Below are 23,413 nucleotides of genomic sequence, written 5' to 3' on the forward strand. Positions count from 1 at the left end.
TCCCTTTTCAAAACATTTTTTAACTTAAGTTTAACATGGTACTGTACTGTATTTGCTTTTTTGTAGTTGTTTTCTGTGCTGCTGCCTGATTGTGTACTTCCGGTTCCAAATGAGGTGTGTAGTTGACTGCTCAGTTCATAACTCTGGTGTTTGTAACTCTGAGGTTCTACTGTATGAGTAATCCCATTAACCTCAATGGACCTACTCATGGTAGTAAAGTTAAGCACACGCACATAGACATTTTTACAAGATCAGGGCTGTGAGCAGTTTTATTAATTTTAGTGGGACTACTAATTTAAGCAAAATGAAGCATGCATCCAAGTGTTAGCAGGTTTGGGACCATTGTAAGGTAATATTGAAACCCAAACACAAAACTATTTTTATTTTTAATCCCATTAAAGCAATTTTGTAAATACCAGCTTTTGTCAACATTTTTTATTTTAATAATTTTTACAGTACCTAAATTCAGGGCCTAACCTACCAACCAATAGCCTCTTAACCAATGGCAAAAAAATACCTAAAGAGGAAAATATTTAGGTAACTAAAGAAAACTGCCTCGCTGCTCCTTCAATGAGCTCAGCAATGCAGTACAGGGCCCTGGGGAAGATGATTACACGCAGAGAGAGCTAGAGAGGGTGACAACTTGTGCTCTGAGTGTGAGTCTCCCAATAGTTGGTGTTTTTTCTTAAAGCCCCAGCTCCAGGAGTCATGGGATCCCGTGACGCTCACGGCCGGAGCGCTCCCTGCTACGAGCGGCCAGGCGCCTTGACCGCACAGGCTGGGGGGGAGGCGCCCGGCTGCGCGAACGCTTCTCGGAGCCCTGCCTTGGGACACCGGGACTACATCTCCCAGCAGCCCTTGCGCTTCAGGCCGGGGGCGTCCGCAGTCGCGTCTCCAATACCGCTCGCCTCAACGGCGTCGCGCGGGGCGGCCGAAGATGGCGGCACGCTGGAGCAGCGAGAATGTGGTGGTGGAGTTCCGGGACTCGCAGGTAACAAGCCCCCGCAGCCTCCGGGAGAGCGCATGCGCCACGGCCTCCCCCCCCCCCCCCAGGTCCGTGTGGGGAGCGCCCTGCTTTCCCCCCTCCCATTGCACTGGGGCCGAGCGGGGAGCCCGCTTGCGGAGCTCCCCGGCACACGGGCCCCGCCAGGGCTCGGATCCTCCCGCCCAGCCCTCGCGCCGGGGGGCGCCTCTCCCAGCCCCCTGCGGGTGGGGCGGGCTGCTGCCTGGGCAGGGCCCTACGCCCAGCGCCGCGATGCAGCCGCTTCTGGGGAGCCACCCAGCAGCGCGGTGGCGGCGTTGCTCCTGCCAGCGCCGGGCACTGCAGCCCCGCAGGGACAGGGCTCGGCTCAGGGGTCTGCAGGGGTGAGCAGGGCGCTGGGCAGCTATTTAAAGCCACAGCACTGTGCAGAAATGTGGGGCGGGTAGTGAAGAGTCCGTGTCCAGTCGGAGCTGCAGGGACACTGTCAGCTTGGAGGCATGCTACCATTGCCTTGTCTGTGCCGCCTCGTCCTGGGCGTCACTGATGTCGCTCGGGGTGTGAATACGCGACCCCGGAGCCCCCCGGGCGCAGACAGCGCTTCGTCGGCTGGAGACGCGCTCCTGCTGGCACAGGCCACGTGGACGTGGCACGCCTTACAATGGCATGGCTGTGCTGCTGCAGCCCTGCTGTGGGAAGGTGCCGTGTAGCCCCTCTTTGTCACTGGGAGGGAGCTCTCCTGGCGACAAAATAAAACCACCCCCAACCAGGGGCGATCGCTTCATTGGTGGGAGAGCGACTCCCCCCAGCGAAGCACTGTCCACACTGGTGCTTTTTGTGGTTAAAACTTTTGTTGTTTAGGTGTGTGGTTTTTTACACCCCTGAACAACAAAAGTTTTATTGCCAAAAGTGCCAGTGTAGACAAAACCAGAGCTACCCGCTCTCGCAAAGGTAGAGTAATTAAGTGGACAGGAGAGCTCTCTCCCATCGGCTTGGACATCTTCACCAGACGTGCTACAGTGGCACAGCTCCATCAGCGCCGTTGTAGCGCTTCTACTGTAGACTAGCTCATAGAAATGCAGGAGTGGAAGGGACCACATGAGGTCATCAAGTCCAGCCCCCTGCACTGAGGCAGGACCAAATCTAGACCGATGCATCCGATGAAGTGAGCTGTAGCTCACAACAGCTTATGCTCATATAAATTTGTTAGTCTCTAAGGTGCCACAAGTACTCCTCTTCTTTTTGCAAATACAGACTAACACGGCTGCTACTCTGAAACAAATCTAGACCATCGCTGACAGTTGTTTGTCCAATCTGTTCTTAAAAACCTCCAATGACAGAGATTCCACAGCCTCTCTAGTTAATTTGGTCCAGCATTTAACTTCTGTGACAGTTAAGAACTTTTCCCTAATGTTTAACTAAATCTCCCTTGCTGCAATTCAAGCCTGTTACTTCTTGTCCCATCCTCAGTGGCTAAAGAGAACAATTTCTCACCCTCTTCTTTATATCAACCTTTTATATAGTTGAAGGCTGTTATCATGTCCCTACTCAGTCACCTCTATTCCAAACTAACAAACCCAATTTTTTTAATCTTTCCTCACAGGTCATGTTTCTAGACCTTTAAACATTTTTCTAGCTCTCCTCTGGACCTTCTCTGATTTGTCCACATCCTTCTCAAAGTGTGGTGTCCACAACTGAACACAGTACTCCCAGTTGAGGCCTTATCAGGGCTGCCTAGAATGGAGTAATTGCTACTTGTCTTGCTTAAAACACTTCTGCTAATACATCCCAGAATGATCACTTTGTTTGCAGCATGTTACATTGTTAACTCTCATTTAGTTTATGATCCACTATAATCTCCAGATCCTTTTCTGCAATATTCCTTCCTAGAGAAACAAGGTGGGTCAGGTAATATTTTTTTTTTTATTGGACCAACTCTGTTGGTAAGTGGGGCAAACTTTCAAAGTACATAGGGCTTTTCAAGAGCTCTCTCTCACCATCAAAAGTTGGTCCAATAAAAGCTATTACTTCATCCAGCTTGTCTCTAATCTCCTGGGCTGACATGGCTACAACACTGCATACTCCTTCCTAGGCCGTCATTTCCCATTTTGTATTTGTGGAATTGATTATTTCTTCCTAAGTGAAGTACTTTATCTGTGTCCTTATTGAATTTCATCCTATTTATTTCAGACCATTTCTCCAGTTTGTCAAGATCATTTTGAATTCTAATCCTGCCCTCCAAGGTGCTTGCAACCCCTCCCAGCTTGTTATCATACACAAACTTTATAAGTGTACTTTCTATGTCATTGTCCAAATTATATTTGAAGATATTGAATAAAATGGACTCAGGACAGATCCCTGTGGGACCCCACATGATATATCCTTTTAGCTTGATTGTGAACCATTGATAATGTGCACCCACCTTGTAGTAGGTTCATCTAGGCTATATTTCTCTATTTTGTTTAAGAGAAGTCATATGAGAGGGTAATAAAAGCCTTACTGAAGTATAAAATCATACTTCTATCAAGAATTTTTTTTACCTGTTGTTGTTACAGTTAACAACTGAGATGCCTGTAATTAAAATATTAGAAAATTCTCTCTTTTTTTGGTGGTACTTGCTATATAGTCACTTTCAGGGTTTCCTTTGAAATGACAGTCATTTTCCCCCGTTGTTTGTGTGAAGCCTTCAAGCAGCAGTAGAGAGAGAGAGAATCCTAGAATATCAGGGTTGGAAGGGACCTCAGGAGGTCATCTAGTCCAACCCCCTGCTCAAAGCAGGACCTAAATCAAAGCCAACTAAATCATCCAAGCCAGGGCTTTGTCAAGCCGGGCCTTAAAACCCTCAAAGGAAGGAGATCCCACCACCTCCCTAGATAACGCATTCCAGTGTTTCACCACCCTCCTAGTGAAAAAGTTTTTCCTAATATCCAACCTAAAACTCCCCCACTGCAACTTGAGACCATTACTCCTTGTTCTGTCATCTGCCACCACTGAGAACGTCTAGATCCATCCTCTTTGGAACCCCCTTTCAGGTAGTTGAAAGCAGCTATCAAATCCCCCCTCATTCTTCTCTTGTTTAAAAAATAAAATGTAATTGCTAAACCACAAAGTTTGGCAGGGATACTCAGTAGCCGGTGTATTAGCTGAAACTACTTTTAATTCAGTTGTAGAAACCTTTTAAAGTTGACTATCCCTTTAACTTTTTCAAAACAAGTTCTTATTAAAGTTGAATTAAAATGTGAGCAGTAAATTGGGTTCCCCAGGTACTTTTAGCGATATTATTTTGTTTACAGCATATATTTTTAAATGTGTTGGTGTCTCTTTAATCCAGGATTTGGGCAAGATCCCAGAGTTAGGCCTATTTTTTTGAGAAATGCCTTGGAATCATTTATGACCATAAGTGTTCAAGGCCTTGGTTTTATGTTTTCTTCCAAACTACCAGATAAGACATACTTGTATTATTTTCCCCTTCTTTAAACATGCTTACCCTAGGTTTATTTTTTTAACTCTTGGCTCGCCTGCCTAGCCCCTTTACTTAACTGCCGGGTGAGTGACTGACTCCGTCAAAGTATTTTCTGTTTCTTTCTCCTGAAATGGATTTTGGTAATCTGGACAGTTGCTGCTGGTTTCAGTGTTAGTGACCATCACAGCTACAACCCTTGCAAGGTGATGGGGATCTAAGCATGGCTGCAATCTGCAAAAGAGATTCATGGTGAATGGAAATGAATGACCAAGTTGATACGTAGAAACCTGGCTGCTTTCCTGTCCTGCACGTCTGTTGCATTTAAGGTTCTTTTAATAAAATAGCAGAAAGATCTCTGGCAATAATCATGGTAGGAAATCCTCTTGGCTTCATTTCCTTGAAATCCTTGTGTGAAAGTGTAGTGACTATCAAATATCTGAACAGCCAAGATAGCTCTGTGCCTGCTAAGCAACATATTTTTAAAAACTCATAACCTCTGTTGCCAAGAAAATGAGCATTTTAAATTGAAGTTTGTTGCTAAGCATCCCATGTTTTGCTGAATGCATACAATGCATACACATAATCAATTGAGAATAACTTTTTTATTGTTTTTGCTCAATTGCTGATCATATATTTATTCCTCTTATTAAAATGACTATACCTAGAGTTCTAGTATTTTTGTCCAGCTTAATCATCTAAAATCTGATGTGCAAATTATATCTTGTTCATTTAGCCATAACCCATTTAAAACATTTGGGGAACAGACCCATGTCTGACGTGCTGATCTACTGTTTCTGTTACTGCTGGGGTTGCTGGTGAAAGCAACATTTAAATTATTTTCTATGGCAGTTTATCTCTAGCCTACATTGTTCAGTGGGGCTTGAGTGGAGGAAAATTGGGGGCCCTCTTTTCAAGAAAACAAGGAGGCAAACTTATACTTTGGAAGCTACTACTTATAGTGAAACCCTCTTACGAGTGCGTCCAGATGCAGATGTGTTAACATATTCCGCATAAGGAAACATGCTTAAAAGAAGCACTAGCAATTGCAACAACAGTTGAACACAGTAGCTCTGTCTGTTACAGTTCATAGAATATCAGGGTTGGAAGGGACCTCAGGAGGTATCTAGTCCAACCCCTGCTCGAAGCAGGACCGATCCCCCAACTGCACCCGTATTCTCCCTCTGTGGTCCAGCAAGAGTTCCCACTTTTAGCTTCTAGTTCCCCAGCAGACACCTCTTTTGGGTGGAGACTCGTGCCTCTGTCCCTCCTGAGCTGGGTATTTCCAGGCAGCCCTCGCTGTGAATGTCCAAGTAAAGCCAGGATGCCTAAGCAGGGCCTGCTTTACTCTTCGTCTTGGAGACAGAAAACGGTGTAATTATCACAGTTAAGTTACCACACAGCTCTTTCTAAGCAAGCACATTTACTCTTATGGTAAAAACATTAGAGAAAACATATTAACACAATAAAAGAGCCTATATTGCACATGCCAATAAGCATACCAGAGAGCACCCCAACTCCAACAAGTGGTCTAGCCAGTAAACAGTCCTTTAAACCCCACCAGGGATTATTTCTGTGGTTACAAATTCATAACCCCTTTTGCTCAGAACAAGGCGACAAACTGGGCCACGTCCTTCCAACCCTTCCAAGAACGGACTTCCCCTTCTCCACTTAGAGAGATGGTCCTGTTCATCTGTAGGATCAGAAAGAAGGCCCTGAGTCTGTTTTAACTCAGGCTGTTTAACCAGAAGTCCTTTTTTTGTCTGTTGGTCCATGGAGAATCCAGTTTGAACCTGTATATGCAAACCTCCCCAAGTGGTGATACTGCTCTGGTGGTTTTACAGCTGGAGTGAATTTACCTAACCAGCCTCCCTGTTTGTTAGAGCTGTGGTCCCTCTTCCCCACGGAATTACATGCAGTCCCTGGCCGCAATGACAGACCAACTTAATTCAGTCAGGTTTGTGCAGGATGTTGCAGGAAATTACCATCTCTGTCACACTACTTCTTTAGGAACAAAGTTGTTGAGTTCATATGTTTTCAGTGTAATGAATCCAGCCTACAGCCTTCTTTGTTTTACATCTTGCATTCCTCCATCTCTTCCTCTAATCAAAGCATTAAAGAGATCAAGTTTTGAGAAATGAACATGGTGCCGTGGTGAAGAATTGCTTCCAGAGAATTGATAATGAGGTGAAGACATTCGCCTCTAGTTCACTTGTTCAGATCTGGTCTAGATCAGGAGAGAGCAAATCTTACCACTTGACAGTTTATGTGAAATGAGTCGGGGGTCTCAGTCCTCTTCCTTGCAGATAGATTTCAACATGACAGTTGTCAATCTTAATAGAGAAGCTGAGGATTAAAAAGGCTATGGAGGCTGAACCTACTTCCTTTCTCCTGGAGCTGTTTCTTGCAAGTCAGCAGCAAGGCCCACTGGTCGATTTAGGAACTGGCACTGCCTGTTCTAGGAGTAGAGGACTTCAGTCCCCAGGGCTGGTAGGCTGGCACCTTTCACTAACGCTGAACATACTCATATGGTTTGGGTTTGGGCCTGTATGGGTAGGGCTGTGTGAGAGCTCTGCTCACAGCATGTGGTAAAACACTATAACTCCCTAGCTCTTACAGAGCACTTCTTGGCAGTAGATCTCCAAAGGTTTTACAAAGTCAATCCTCAGTATCATTATCCCCATTTTACAGCTGGGGAAGCTGAGGTTCACAGAGGTGAAGTGATTTTCTGGGGTCACCCTACAGACCAGTGACAGCCTGCATCTCATCCATGTTCTATCCACACTGCCTCTGTGACATGAACATTACACAGACGGCTAAAGAGCAATCTACAGACAAATAACACTCAGCACTTAAAGCCCATAGAGCTCCTCACTGCAGCCAACCTGATGTTTAATACCAAAGCATTACTTATGGAAACTCCAGGCCACAGCCTACAATACTGTATCTCTTAGCAGAAGGCCATATAGCAGATTAAAACCTGGAGTGTCTGCAGGCTACATCTCCTCGCTGAAATTGAAGGAGCTTGTAATCTGTGCTCTTTGATCCAAATGGATGTGGCCCATAGGTTCTTGGCAAGCTGTCAGTGCAGCCCAAAGGTGGGTTAAAATAATTTTTTTCTGATTAGCTGTCAGCGTGCAAGACAGTGAGCTAAGCTAAATAAGTAACTGGTCTCTACCCTCCAAGAGCTTACAATTTAAACATAGTTTATGCTCCAATACATCTGTTAGTCTATAAGGTGCCACAGGACTCTTTACTGAATCTAAAGATAGTGCAACCATGGAAAATCAAGTCTGTCTGCTTCCTGCAAAGTGGAAAGCAATAGTTACGGTACATCCAAAAGCAGATAGCATTCGGGGGTATGAAAAGGTGCTTTCTGAAGACAGAAGAGCAGTAAAGATGTTTGGGGGGTGGGGGATGCTGCCTGTGCTGGTGACTAAGCATTCCTTTCAAACATGTAATAGTTTGAACATACCTATCCAAATAAGCATTAATGCTAATTGCAGCAATTGCAGGTAACCTGAGAATTTCGTCTGGAAGAAATCTGTCTTAGTTTTGCTCAGAGCTGCATTCTGAAAGGTCATGTTCTTGGCGTGCAAAACCTCTGCAACGAATTTGACAGTGAAGTTTCACACCCAGATTCGAACCTGTAATACTGGACCGGCTATCTTCCTATCAAGTGACCTCATTTGTGACGCTGACAGAATGGTCGTCCAGGATGTGAGACTGTATACTGGCGCTTTGTCCTGTTCTCGTCAGTAATTAAGTTTTATGGCATTGAAATTTGTCCTAACAACACTTACTCACTGTCTACAAATGCAGTATACCGATACATAAAGTGTTAATTACAACCATATATGAACGGTTACTAAATTGCAAAGAACTTTTTAAAACAGGAACAGCTGACTAAACCTATTTTAAAAACCTTTGTACAAGATGACTTGAGCTTTGAATTATTGGCGTTCTCCTGTCTCTTGGGAAAGATGGACAAAGTACCAAGAGCATAAGGTTGCTCCACTCTAGCTGTATTAAATACCTGCCAGTTGACTAGTTCTTCATCAGACCAAAAGCGCTTATGTCAATAATGGCTTCAGCTATTTTCCTCTTCATTTTTCGTAAAAGGAGCTATTCTAGCTATTGTGATAGAGATGGCAATTTCCTGTTATATCTTAGGGAGACCTTACTAATTAAGTATCTTTGGAGTCCATTGTATTAAATGAATAGTTCATATATTATTGTGGGTCGGGATTGCATGTAACCGCTCGAGGGGGGAGATGTGACAGATGTGAGACCTAGCGTTTCAAAGGGCTATCTTGAACAATGTGTCAGACAAGAATGGGCTTTTGTAACACAAAGTGTCAAGTGGATTTCCTGGGGAATATCTAGAGCAGCGGTGGTCAAACTTTTTGGCCCGACGGGGATAGAAATTGTATGGTGGGCCATGAGTGCTCACAAAATTGGGGTTGGGGTGCAGGAGGGGGTGCAGACTCTGGGGTGGGGCTGGGAATGAGGAATTTGGGGTGCAGGAGGGTGCTCTGGGCTGGGATCAAGGCGTTTGGAGAGCAGGAGGGGGATTGGGGCATGGGGAGAGGCTCGGGGGGTGCAGGCTCCAAGCGGTGCTTACCTCAAGTGGCTCCTGGAAGCAGTGGCATTACCCTTTTCTGACTCCTACGCAGAGGCGTGGCCAGGCGGCTCTGCACGCTGCCGCATCCGCAGCCCCATCCGCCCCATGCATCCCCATCCACGGCTTCCAGGAGCAGCGTGGTGTGGCCCCTGACCCAATGCCCCAGCCGGAGTGGGGCCGAGCCGCATGGTGTGGCTCACAGTCTGGCTTAAAACGGCTCGCGGGCTGTAGTTTGCGCACCCCTGATCTAGGGGGAGGTGAATGCAAATTCCTCACCTCTGATTATGCAAAAACCCAGCCTTTCGAATCTAGGCCCTGAGGAGCAGGCCACTGTCTGCTGATCACCTGTTACATGAGGCCAAGATTAAACTATTCATGGTGGTTCTTGATTCTGAATCTGTGCCAGTTATGAACCTGTAACCATGGGGAAAACCCAGTTGTGAGTTTTGAAGGACTGACACCTACCAGAGCCCTTGTTGGAGTTGGGGGTGACCGCTGATAAACTTTTTAGCTTGCAAGTAGGTTCTTTTAGTCTTCTAATATGTTTTCTCTGTAATGCTTTCACCTGAAGAGTAAAGGTGCTTGCTTATAAAGAGCTGTGTGGTAACTTATAACTGTGGGCTATCCACAGGGCACAGCCTCTGGAGAGAAAGCAAAGCACAGATGCTGGCCTTTTAGGCAGACTGGCTTGCTGGGAGTATCAGAGGGTGGGTAGAAAACTGTGCAGCCTTTAAAGAAAAAAGGAAAATAATGCAGCTCTCTACCCAAGAGAGGTGATGGCTGAGGAGCTGGGAACTTAGAGTGGGGGCCCTTGAGGGACCACTCGGGGGAATACAGGCACAGTTGCCCTGAACTGTGACAGAAATATTGTTGCAAATCCTCCTCCCCTATGTTACGTTGCTGTAAATGTCATAGCACACTTTATACTAGTAATTCTGTTTGCAGTTCTTAACTGGAGTCCAGGGGGATAGCTTTAGCCCTTGCTATTTAGGGTCCTAAATAACGGAGTCGTTTTAAATTCTTAGCTTCAGTGTTTGGAGAAATGTATGAGACCCACTACTAGCCAGAAGACTCAACTTACCAGCCAGAACAAAACAATCTGAACACTAAAAAAATGTAGGGAGGGCAGCCAGCACTACCCTGCTCATAGGTTTGCCAGCCCGGCAATAGAGTAAAACCAACATATATATTTATTTATTTTTTCTGCTGCCCAGTTGGTAGCTGTGAAGCTGACCAGAGGCTTGTTAATTTCACACTGACACTGCTTGGCAAAGCTCTTAGCAGCAGTAAAAGGACAGGAGCTAGCTAGCTGGCTGCAGACTTAGGAAGATGGCACTGTGTTGCTTTACAGTTGGGTCATATTTAGAAGCTTATCTTTGAACCATGAGCGCTAGAAGCTTTTTTAATTACATTTAAATGATATGTAAATTGATGGTTTAGGCCCTTGGCTATTCAGATAAAGCTTCCTACGCACCGTTAGCACGTAGATGTAAATTTTTCAAAACCTGCTTCATTTTCTCTTCCTGCAGAAACTTATCTGCTAGTCTGTTCTGTCTCAATCTCTTGGAGGGACTTAGGGGTCTCTTAGTTTCCATCAATACGAAAGTTAAACATAAAGAAGACTAATATATCTTAGCTATCTTCCATTTGTGCATGTCTGGCCTACAGAAGTGGTCACACTTTACATACGTGCAGGATTGTAAAAGATGTTCCCGGAATAAAAGCAGGGTTAACATTTTTTAAAAGCTACTTCACAACAGGAACAGAACCACATTAATAATAATCATTAGAGAACAGTGATTAAAAGGTTTCATCTGTGGTTGCAGAGTTAAGGGAAAAGAAGTAAGCTTTCAGTGCTTGCAGCTGTGTCTGTCATATCTATTCTTCAACCTACACTAAAGAGACAACATCTTCGCACTACCTTCATCCTTCAGATCAGCTCCCCATCCCAGATTGTGATTTGTGGGAGGAAGATAATTCTTCTATCCCTGATGTCAAGCAAGCTTTGCTTCCACCCTACCAGCTTGGGCCTTCTTAAAGATAAGCAGGCAGGCGTTCCTTCAGGATATCAATCTTGCACATAGCTTTGTTTGACTGGAAACGTAAACTGATGGGTGTAATTTAGTTTTTTCTCTTTGACAGGCAACTGCTATGTCAGTGGATTGTCTTGGACAGCATGCGGTGCTCTCAGGGTGAGTGTGACACTCTCCAATAGAAATTTGTGGCAATCTCTTTCAGAAGTCAAATCAGTGACCTTCAGGCTGATCTTGATTGAAAAGTTGATGTACTGTTGGAGGAGGGTGAAACTGAATTCTATTCAGAGCTTACTGGGTCACGTTTCCAACGCGATAGAGAGGCAAAAGACAGAAACACTAACTCAAACACTGTTACTGTTTCTGCAGTGGATGCTTTCCTGATGACACCAGTGGAGTCTTTGGAGTGTCACTTAACTAGTATGGCCATCTGGAATTCTGTTTGAAGTACAGATCACTGATGGTTTTCTTTAGAATCATAACTGAATTAATAAGCTCTTAAATTATGCAAGTGGGTGGGAGATCCTGTATTTTGCTGTCAATATCCCTGCCAGGTGAATCCATGCAGTATGGTCAGCTAAATTAATGCCCCAGTTTATCTTACCGTGGTTTTCCAAAGCCCAGCTCCCCCACCCCACTCCTTACCCCTCATTTCCTTTTGTATAGACCCTGGTGTATCACTTCCTTGTGTGGCAAGGTATGCGTTAGGAACTGGAGGCAGTGGTCTGAGAGCACCTGACCCCTCTGTACATTGGCCCTTGCCTTCTCTGCCTCTGGATCCTGCAAGGAAACATGAGAGAAGAGTAGAAGTGGCTCTCTTATAAATTAGGACCTAGGCTGAGCACCCCTTGGTCTCTGACTTTCCCCTGAGTGTGCACCACAAAGTCAGGCCTCCAACAAATGAATTACCTATTTGAAAAGTGCAAACCCCTGTGCTTACGCACTGGAGCACCATCGCCAAGATATGGAGGGACTAGTCAGGTTATACCAGACCCAGAGGAGGTCAGGACAAGGATGGGGAGCAGCTACCATCATGGTCCTCCAGTGATATGTGAGGGCATAACCCTGCAGAATGCATGTATGGTCCTGCAGTTCTGGTTGTTGAAAGAAACCCTCTAGATTGGCATGGTAGCAGGTGCCATAGATATTTGGCTTTCAAGGCACCTGCTCCCTTTAGCACTATGACTCTGAAGCCTCCTGAGTGGCTGGTGTTTAAACTGCTTGGGCTGCATGTGTTTTGCTCCCACCTGTCACATTACTTTCAGCTAGTAACTCATTGCCATATGCTAATGGCACATTACCAGCCATTAGCATGTTCTTTTCAAAATGAAAGATGTGGCTGCAGCTATCTGGCTGACTCCACAGTTGTGCTCAATGGTTGTTCCTCCCTCTACTGCTCCTGTCTCTCTGTCTTTAAAGCAAAAAGACAAAGTCTGTGGATACCCATCACCCCACCCCACCCCCAAGCCTGCCTGTTTCCTCCTTGTCGTCACATCCCTCAGTGCCGCTTTGTCCCCAGCAGTGTCTGATTTGAACAGGAACAGCAGGCCCGGCGGTCAGTGTAGGTCTAACTCAGAGGTGGGCAAACTATGTGGCCCGCGGGACCGTCCTGCCCTGCCCTTGCACTCTTGGCCTGGGAGGCTAGCCCCTGGCTCTTCCCCTGCTGTTCCCTCTCGGAGTGCGGCGGGGCTGCGAACTGCTGCTGCTCTGAGCGGCATGATAAGGAGGGGGCGGGGGTTGGATAAGGGGCAGGGGGTTCCGGGGGGCAGTCAGGGGACAGGAAGTAGGGGGCAGTTGGATGGGGTGGAGGTTCTCAGGGGGGCGGTCAGGGAATGGGGGGGCTGGATAGGGCGTGGGAGTCCCAGGGGGGTCTGTCGGGGGTCAGGGTTATGGATAGGGGTCAGGGCAGTCTGGGGGCAGGGAGAAGGGGGATTGGATAGGGGGTGGGGTCCTGGGGGACCTGTCAGGGGGTGGGGGTGTGGATAGGGGTCGGGGGGGGCAGTCAGGGGAAAGGGAATGGGGGGGTTGGATAGGGGGGTCCCGGGGGGTGGTTAGGGCCGGGGGTCCTGGGAGGGGGCAGTCAGGGGACGAGGAGCAGGTGGGGTTAGATGGGTCGGGGGTTCTGAGGAGGGCAGTCAGGGGGCGGATGGGGGCGGGGACCAGGCTGTTTGCGGGCCACAGCCTTCCCTTCCCGGTCCTCCATACCGTTTCTGACCCCGATGTGGCCCTCGGGCCAAAAAGTTTGCCCACCCCTGGTCTAGCTGGATACCACTCCCACTTGCACGTTTTGATTTGCTCATGCCAGTAACACAGCTAGCTTGCCTGCATTTATAACGGCTTAGGGGGCAGCCCTGCATTTTTGAAAATCTGCTGTGTGCGCCACGCCCACAGCTGAGCCCATTCCCATGTCTCTGTCCACCAGCATGCTCAGCACCCTGTGAAAACCATGCATATGCCTGTCTCCCACACGCCTGACACTTCTGAGAATGTAGCCTGTGATGATTTTAAAAGGCTTGGTTTGCAAAGGAAACCCAGCTGTCTTCCTGTTCCTCCTCTTGGCAGTGCTGTCAGAGCGCCCAGAACAGCTGCCTGCTTACCGTACATCTGACCTTTGTGTGATCAGTAATAAGTAATTCAGGACATTCCAGCACCAGCCTTTTGTAGAAGTAACTTTAACAGTCCTGATATCCTCTTATCTTTTCTGTCTCTCTTTGGATCCTCTCTAACTTATCAGTGTCTCCAGTCTGATCCTTTCTACACTTTTGACTTCACACACTTACCAAAAGGGGATTGAGGGAATTCAGTGTTTGCAGGAGTAACTTTTATTTGTGCCTTATCAAATGCTTCTCTTTTTTTTTTTTTTTTTTTTTTTTTTGGCATGATAGGCAGATTGTTAATACAGCTTGGTTTCAGGCCAGCCGTGATAATGCAGGCTCTTTGTGTGTATGTACCTTGCAGCCGCCGTTTCCTCTACCTAGTTAACCTGGATGTGCCAACCGAAGGTCACCGCAAGATCTCCCGTCAGAGCAAATGGGACATTGGGGCAGTGCAATGGAATCCACATGACAGCTATGCACACTACTTTGCAGCTTCGGTGAGCTCACTTTTTAAACACTTACATCTCCATGAATGCCCTAGTCCTGCAGTTGGATCCACACAGGTGGAACTTTTGCTTCTACTAGGCTAGTGGGGCTCGGGAGCAGCAGAAGTGGAGAGGTCACCGGCTCCTGAATTGTGGCCCAACCCCTGAGGCCCCTTCTGCTTAGGCCCCACCCTCATCACTCACCTTTATGCCAGTAAAAAATGGGAGGGCAGAGCCCTCCCACTCTTAAAAGTGATGGGGCCATGCCCCCAGACCCTTTCTGTTCCAGCACCCCTGACAGGGCTCTGTGCAGGCACAAGAGTAGCATATATATGCACATGTGTGCAAATCAGATTGCAAGATCAGGTCTTATGTTTGGTTTATTGCTGGCAAGGTGGTAGTTCTTAGTTACTGGTCAGTGGATGATGATTCTAGATGTCTCTTATTTGTCTTTTCTAAAGAATCTTCTCAAATAGATCAGGCCCACAAATTATCATTATCCAATAGGGAATGGTGGGCTCTGCATTTTTTTAACCCCTCCATTTTGTTACATGACTTACAAGTGTGTTAAATTTCTTGCTCTGTACTATTTTGTTCTTGGCATTGCTGATGGGATGTGGTTCTTGACCCAGTCTGTAAATAAAGCCGATCAATATTGGCTTATCTCCGTAACAAACACAGGAGGGCAAAAAAAAGAGTTGGGGTTTGCAAATGGGCAAAGGACTGAGTTTTGTCCTGAAGTGACTGTCACACTGAAAGTTAAGGTGGTTTTAAAATAAAAAAAGGAGACACTGAGGAATCATCCTACGTTGGTTGCTCTGACCCATGAGACAAATGACAGGCATCTTATCCATGCCTTCAGGCAGCTGGCTCTTCCTAAATAGCTTACAAAAAGGTGCCCTTCACTACTGCTTTTTGATATTTACAGCCTGTGATGATCACAAGCAATAATACCTGGCAGCCCAAAAGCAATGTTAGTTGCAAGCCAAGTAAGAGGCTTCTTTTCAAATGCAGGCTGAAAAAAGAATGCATTGTCCTCGCAATGCTGGTTCCAGCAGCAAGCCAACTTCCTAGGAATGCTGTAGCTAAGCAGTGTGAGCTTTGCTAACTCCCAGTGAACCAGGGGGTCCCTCCAGGCATCCTTGCCTTCAGAAGAGCAGTGCTAAAGTTCTAACCCAGTGTCCTTGAGATGCAAAGAGCATCCTTTTGCTCCCCCATAATAAGCTGTAGTTTGCACCAAGCCTGCCTACAAACTAATTCCATTGCGTTTCATTGTCTTGGTAATAGGTTTATAGGTATCCTCATTGCTGAAGCAGGTCAGGGAAGGAGTTCGCATTAGGGATCAAGTGGCGGCATCCCCATCTCCAGGCCAGAGGACCTTCCTTTTCTCCCTTGTTGTTGTTGGCTGATGTTCCGGTGGCAGTCTGGAAGAGGGCTTTCCACGGGCTAAAACTTACCCTATCTAATTTGGAGGCAGGAATGCTAGAATCCTTCTCCTTGAAGTCTGTGCAGTGTTCTATTGACACTTCTGAAGTCGTCTTTGGTTTTCAGGACTCTTTGGAGATAGCCCTCTCGAGTGAACTGCACCTTGGGTGGCCCTTTATGGCTGTGCGCAGGGGGTGTGAAACACCATCACTCTGACTTGGGAGTCATTCACGTTTCTTTTGTGTGCTGTAAATGACTGCAGTCAATGCAGGCAGAGAGGAAGTCCATCCCAGGGTTGCTGGAGGAGGAGTTCTTATTTTTTGGCTTCTTCCCAAAGGAATCCCCACACACGTTCTCTCCTTGTGCCTGGCTCTGACTAGAGTCTGGCCTGGGAAAGTTCATGCCCTTCTGTTCCTGGGACGCTGTTATTCCCCCGCCTTCAGGATAGTCACAAACATTCCTTCAAGAGGGGTGAACATACCCCTCTGAAGCCATTGCTCATACGTGCCCTGAGGAGTGGTTGTTGGGAAGCTCTCGCAGTGTGCAGCTGTCGCTCTCTGGAACCAGGAGCTGTGCTGCCAAAGATGCCACCTTCCAGCTGACATGTGCCACTGAGGTCCTGAGACACCTGCTGACACATCCTACAAAGAGATGAGGTGGTAACCGTGGTGCCCTGGCCAAATTCCACTGCAGACTGGTATTCCACCTCCCCCAAATCCCCCGACGCTTTCAAAAGGCTGTGGGAGTCTCCCTGTTCTAAGCCCACGTATAGAATTACTGTCACTGTTAAACAGGTGCCACATTCCATCACAGAGCTGGAGGGTTGCGTTTCAGTGATGGGGAAGTGTGTTATCCATCTGTAAATACCGAGCTTTGGAATGAATAGTGCTGCATAAATGTAAACTACCTGTACTCTGCACTATTTATTGTTTCCATCAGATGTCTGTACTGTTAAAACAAGGGGATAATGCAGATAATTAAATGGCAAAAGCTTTGTTAATGCAGAGTTAATGTTCTCAGTAATACCTCGTTCCCTTCCAGAATGTCAGGTTCAGCGAAGCTCAAACTTCTGAAAATCGGGCAGAGTTGAGCTTAGGTCATGTTCAGTGGACTGTTGCTTATCCACTTGCACTATCCAGCTGGTGGGAAACATTGAAGCTAATAATCCTGTTAACTTCTTTGTCTGTACATGCTCAGTGTAATTGGTTAGGCGCAAGAATAAGCGCGGGAGGCTTGCAATGAGCCCTTTTTGAAATAGCATTTAATTTGATTTCCCCCAAAAGAGCTCTGGGTGCTGTGGTGTGATGAGCTGAGCCCTGGTTTTATCTCTGTCTGCGAGTAAAAGGGAGGTTGCCAGAATCTGTCAGCTTTAAGAAAAGCTGTTTTTTTCCAGGAGCTTTATCTTGGGAACCCCTTGGCCAAATGGGGCCAAATTTTGGCTCACTAACAAAACCCCACAGCCCCATGAGGCACACTGAATTTCAAGGCAATCTGATTCTAGAGAACTTAGAATCAAGCTTTAAACAGAAAACTGGTCTTAACTCTAGCGAAGCGGTCACTCTGCTGTAACAAGAATGAGTCTTGGAACCACACTATTATTTATTAGGTGTATTACAGTAGTGCCTCAGAGCCCTAGCCATGGACCAAGACCCTGTTGTGCTAGGAACTGTACAAACACAAAACAAAAAGACAGTCCCTTCCCCAGAGAGCTTCCAATCTAAGTAACAGTTCCAGGGAGATACATTGTAGCAGTCACTCCTTCCTGTTTGGCAGTGGCATGGATGGGTGTTGGGGGACCTCTACCCACCTGTCATTTAAAACTCCAGGGTAAATCTGTATAGAATGCAAAGGAGTTCCTGCAGGCTGACTCATGGCTGCCGGTAGTTCGAACACCACACTCTGGGTCCAGAGTAGGACACTTAGGGAAACATATGACCTTCGGATTTTGTTACATTCCTATTCACCTCTAATTTTGAGTGAATTGAAGCAAGATTTAGGCTTTGAAGAGAGTTTCAAAAGCTTTATCTGCCAATCAGGCATGGGTTCATCTTCGTTCCCCTCCCAGTCTGAGTGAAGCCTCTGCCATAAAGGGTTTGACTCGCCAGTAACTGATACTGTTCCAATCGCAGGGACCTCGAACCTGACAGATCCGGAGCCCTGTACTGCTCTGTGGGCCTTCCACCACCTCATTTCATCCATTTAATTTCAGAGCAACCAGCGAGTTGACCTGTATAAATGGAAAGATGGTAATGGGGAAGTTGGCACGTCACTGCAAGGGCACACACGTGTGATCAGGTATGAGAATGAGGAATCCAGCACTGCTTTGAGGTACTGTGAGGAAAATCACAGGGCTGGCTTCATAGCTGGTGTACACTGAAGCATAGTCATCACAACCCTTTTGCTTGGAGAAATTCAGACTATTTTTACCCACTTTCTTAGCCCATGCTGCCACTTGGAGAAGATCTCTGATTTAAAGAGACCACCATTCCATGGCTGCAGCATGCACATCTGGTTCAAGTTAGTGTCTGGTGACTTCGGTGTCATTACATTTTCCCATGGCAGTTCTCCTAAAGAACAGCAGCCGCCATCAGGGAAACAGACAGCCGGGGGCTATTAAACTGAATCCCACCTGCGACTCAGACTGACGCCAGATACAGGGAAGTAGGGCACAGGCTGTCCTTAATGGCTAAGTTGTTGCACATTGCACTAGTACACGGGGAAGCTCTGGAGTCTGATGCATGCCAGCGGGTGGGCCTGGGATTGTCACAGGACTAATGCTTTCATTCTGTGTTGGGGATGGGGTAAAGAAAGCATTTCTCCCTTGCATTTGGATTGTGAAGACTAATTGCAGCCCTTCGGACAGTTGCCAGCCCTCTCTGGTTGAGGGCTGTGTTTGTGTTGCATGTACAGCTGTGATGTGCCTCGCAGAATGGAGGGCTGGGGCTGAGAAATGCCTGGCAATCTGGGGTTTGCTGCTAAAATATCCCCTCTCTTTGTAAAAACAACGAGGAGGACTTGTGGCACCTTAGAGACTAACAAATTTATTTGGGTATAAGCTTTCGTGGGCTAAAACCCACTTCATCAGATGCATGGAGTGGAAAATACAGTAGGAAGATCTATATAACAGTACATTAAAAGATGGGAGTTGCCTTACCAAGTGGGGGGTCAGTTCTAACGAGACAATTCAATTAAAGTGGGTTATTATCAACATGAGGAAACATCCCTTTTATAGTGGTAATCAGGATGGCTCATTTCAAACCGTTGACAAGAAGGTGTGAGTAACACCTTTTCAACTCCATGCATCTGATGAAGTGGGTTTTAGCCCACAGAAGTTTATGCCCTGATAAATTTGTTAGTCTCTAAAGTGCCACAAGTACTCCTCATTGTTTTTGCTGATTCAGACTAACACGGCTACCACTCTGAAACCCTCTCTTTGTGGGGCGGTGGGCAGAAGTAGTAGCTATAAGGCAGAGTGTGGCGAGGATCATTTACTTAAAGAAATAAGGTAGGTCCTGCTTTTATTCATGAAGTCTTTAGGAAATCTCAATGTAAATGCCATGGGTTTGTTACGGAAAGTTGTGGAGAGTTGCTTTATGAACTGCCGAGAAGAGAATGCCAACAGTGTGTTATGTGTGCAACTGACAATTGTGTTCTCCTTTGGTTTTGCATTTGCAGTGATTTAGACTGGGCGGTGTTTGAGCCAGATCTGCTGGTTACCAGTTCTGTTGATACGTACATCTACGTTTGGGATATCAAGTAAGAGCAAGATCCTCCACTCTTACGCTATGGGAAGATTACGGGGCTTCTCTTTTTTGGTGACTGGCAGCTTGGAGGGAAAAGTGCTCTCGTACTCTTTCAGCTGTGCTTGCAGAAGCCAGAACCAATTTCCCTTAGTCTCAACAGCTCCCAGTCCTTCAAGCAGGTTCAGAATCTGCACAGTTGTGCTGTTCTATAAAGTTATGTCATGGTCCCACACTGAACAGGAAGAGGCACTGATGGATTTTTGCCCCAAAAATCTTTCCATCAAAACTTTTTTTAATAGAAAACTGCCTTTTTTTCCTTTGGGGGGGAAAGAAAAAACTCCATTTTTGTCAAAAACCTTCAGTTTTTCAACAGCCTGAATAATTGCAAAGAAAACTTCTTAAATTTTTTTTAATTTGTTTTTATTTGAAGTATTTAATTAGAGTGAAGAATTTCTTGACCAGTTCCACCTAAGAGTGAGTTAAAGTGAGTTATACTTGTTCCCATAATATAAAAACTAGGGGCCACCAAATGAAATTAATGAGCAGCAGGTTTAAAACAAATAAAGGGAAGTTCTTCTTCACTCAACACACAGTCAACCTGTGGAACTCCTTGCCTGAGGAGGTTGTGAAGGCTAGGACTATCACAGGGTTTAAAAGAGAACTGGATAAATTCATGGAGGTTAAGTCCATTAATGGCTATTAGCCAGGATGGGTAAGGAATGGTGTCCCTAGCCTGTGTTTGTCAGAAGGTGGAGGTGGATGGCAGGAGAGAGATCACTAGATCATTACATGTTAGATTCACTCCCTCTGGGGCACCTGGCATTGGCCACTGTCGGTAGACAGGATACTGGGCTGGATGGACCTTTGGTCTGACCCAGTATGGCTGTTCTTATGTTAAAGTCCTAAGGTCGGAGTGTCCGCTGCTGTGAGTTGTCACAGTGCTGCATTTACTTACACCAGCTCAGCATCTGGCCCATCGGGACCGCCCAACTTTATTAATTCCTCCTAATTTTATTATAGCCTGGAGACAGATGAGTTGTCTTTACTCTGGGGCTGTGATTCCATTTGCTGTGAATTGGGATCATCAAAGGCTTTGATAAACTGATTGGCAGGTTGTCTAATTTTACTGTAGCTTCTTCATATACTGCTGAATCTTCTTTGGAAATGTTGTGTTGTAACGTCCACCGGGAACACACAAGAATGGCAGTAGCTGTCCCTTTGCCTCCCACAATAGCCACACGCCAGAGGGAACATAGTTTCTCTCCCCCCTACCCTATCACAAAGACTCTGCTAAAAAGCCCCCAGTTCTGCCTACAGTCTTAGAATCATAGAACTGGAAGGGACCTTGAGAGGTCATGTAGTCCAGTCTCTTGCATTCAAGGCAGGACTAAGTATTATATTTAATCTTAATGCTTTACATGTTAAAGCACAGGCTAAAATCGTGATTCTTCTCTGGCTGGTGCCCCCTTCCATTAGACTTGTTTGAGCACAGACAAGTTTGTGTCACATCTGCCTCCTGGTTTTAAAAAGAAAACAACCCCTCAGAGATAAATAAGATCCAGGAGCCAGTAATAAGTTCAATTTTCCATTAGAAAGGACCTCCCAGGGGAGAAGGGGTTGTCCCCAGCTGAGGAGAGATGAGGGACTTATACTGGTAATGTTGTGTTTCAGGGACACCAGGAAACCTACAGTCTCGCTCTCTGCAGTTGGTAAGTACTAGTTCCTGTTATAGGCATAACCTCTGCCTGCATTGTCATATGCCTCTGCTATTCCACCCTCCCTGCTCTCTCTGGTTTTCTTCTGCATTCAGACCCAGGCATGAAAACACTAGCACAGGTGACTGTCCCACACAGCAGCAGCCTGGGCAGTGGCTGTTCCTTGGAGGTCCAAAGGCTCTTTTCAGAGATGCTGTTTAGAGCAGAATTGAGGTGTATGAAGAGGAGAGGCCTCCTTGGGTTGCACGCTGCCATTTTCCAGTGCCAAAATAACCACTAGGGCCAAGAGTCACAGCAGTTGGGGGGGCGGAGAAGTGTTGAGTGAGTGGGCAGGAGGCTGGCTGGTTGGCCTGCATGCATTGGGCAGCTGTGAGTCAGCCTGAAGGAGTGCCTGGGGTGCAGTGGGGAAGTGGCGTGCCAGCCAGCTGGGGGCAGGGGAGGGCGTTGCAGAGCTGACTGCTTGGAATGAAGGAGGACTGGCTTTAGCAGGTAAATGAGCTATGCAGAGTGGTTGAAAGCACAGAGAGGGTGAGGGTGATAAGATGGAGGGGTCTGGGCCCTCTCTCATCTTGGCTCTGATTATGCCTCAAGCACATACCTACTCCATATGCAGGAGGCGCTATGGTGCTGTGCTCATTTGTTCCTGTGCTGAGAGCTCCATATACATGTATGTCTCATGCTGACAGGCTTGCTAGGGACTCTGTGTCTCGTATCAATGACTGACTATGACAAAAGGGGAGGAGCTAAAGCACGAGAGCTGAGTTCTAGTCCCGCCTCTGCCACTGACTTTATCCCAGTCACCTCCTCCCCATAATACCTACTCCCCTCCAGGTGGGCTTGGGAGGCTGAATGAATGGTTGGAAAGCTCTTGGGTACAGGACCCTGTGGTGGTGCTAGGACAGCTGCTCTGAAAGTGAGGTGCTAAGCTGTGTGGTATCTCTGTGATTCAGATGTATGGAGCCTTGTTCTTTCCTCATCACCCTGCTGCACGTGTCTGTTCTCTCTAAACCATGTCTCTGTTCCCTAACACAATTTTTCTATGTCCTATTATACTTGACTGAACCAGTTGAGAAACTAAAATGTATCCTAGGGGTGTTATAAGAACATAAGAATGGCCATACTGGGTCAGACCAAAGGTCCATCCAGCCCAGTATCCTGTCTACCGACAGTGGCCAATGCCAGGTGCCCCAGAGGGAGTGAACCTAACAGGTAACGATCTAGTGATCTCGCTCCTGCCATCTATCTCCACTCCCTGACAAACAGGTTAGGGACACCATTCCTTACCCATCCTGGCTAATAGCCATTAATGGACTTAACCTCCATGAATTTATCCAGTTCTTTTTTAAACCCTGTTATAGTCCTAGCCTTCACAACCTCCTCAGGCAAGGAGTTCCACAGGTTGACTATGCACTGAGTGAAGAAGAACTTCCTTTTATTTGTTTTAAACTTGCAGTTTCATTTGGTGGCCCCTAGTTCTTATATTATGGGAACAAGTAAATAACTTTTCCTTATTCACTTTCTCCACACCACTCATGATTTTATAGACCTCTATCATAGCCCCCCCAGTCTCCTCTTTTCCAAGCTGAAAAGTCCTAGCCTCTTTAATCTCTCCTCATATGGGACCCGTTCCAAACCCCTAATCCTTTTAGTTGCCCTTTTCTGAACCTTTTCTGATGCCAGTATATCTTTTTTGAGATGAGGGGACCACATCTGTATGCAGTATTCAAGATGTGGGCATACCATGGGTTTATATAAGAGCAATAAGATATTCTTTCTTATTCTCTCTCCCTTTTTTAATGATTCCTAATATCCCATTTGCTTTTTTGACTGCCGCTGCACACTGTGTGGACATCTTCAGAGAACTATCCACGATGACTCCAAGATCTTTCTCCTGATTAGTTGTAGCTAAATTAGCCCCCAACATATTGTATGTATAATTGGGGTTATTTTTTCCAATGTGCATTACTTTATATTTATTCACAGTAAATTTCCTTTGCCATTTTGTTGCCCGATCACTTAGTTTGGTGAGATTTTTTTGAAGTTCTTCACAGTCTGCTTTGGTCTTGACTATCTTGAGCAGTTTAGTATCATCTGCAAACTATGCCACCTCACTGTTTACCCTTTTCTCCAGATCATTTATGAATAAGTTGAATAGGATTGGTCCTAGGACTGACCCTTGGGGAACACTACTCATTACCCCTCTCCATTCTGAAAATTTACCATTTATTCCTACCTTTTGTTCCCTGTCTTTTAACCAGTTCTCAATCCATGAAAGGATCTTCCCTCTTATCCCATGACAACTTAATTTACTTAAGAGCCTTTGGTGAGGGACCTTGTCAAAGGCTTTCTGGA

The 23,413-nt window shown here is 46.2% G+C and overlaps 1 protein-coding gene across 4 annotated transcripts in view; it reads left to right on the forward strand.

Moving 5' to 3' along the window:
- Positions 1–675: 675 nt before the first annotated feature.
- Positions 676–23,413, forward strand: part of WDR59 (WD repeat domain 59) — an 83,903-nt gene continuing 61,165 nt past the window's right edge. For 2 of the 4 annotated variants that reach the window (XM_074968313.1, XM_074968314.1), the window contains exons 1-6: positions 687–991; positions 11,206–11,255; positions 14,055–14,190; positions 17,813–17,898; positions 19,279–19,359; positions 21,018–21,055. In XM_074968313.1, the coding sequence (XP_074824414.1) occupies positions 938–991; positions 11,206–11,255; positions 14,055–14,190; positions 17,813–17,898; positions 19,279–19,359; positions 21,018–21,055 (445 nt within the window). In that variant the 5' untranslated portion in view covers positions 687–937. Of the gene's footprint in view, positions 992–11,205; positions 11,256–14,054; positions 14,191–17,812; positions 17,899–19,278; positions 19,360–21,017; positions 21,056–23,413 lie in introns of all 4 variants that reach the window. The other 2 variants (XM_074968315.1, XR_012641539.1) reach the window with 2 other exon arrangements.

The sequence above is a fragment of the Natator depressus genome, chromosome 12 (genome assembly GCF_965152275.1).
Source record: "Natator depressus isolate rNatDep1 chromosome 12, rNatDep2.hap1, whole genome shotgun sequence".
NCBI lineage: Eukaryota > Metazoa > Chordata > Testudines > Cheloniidae > Natator > Natator depressus.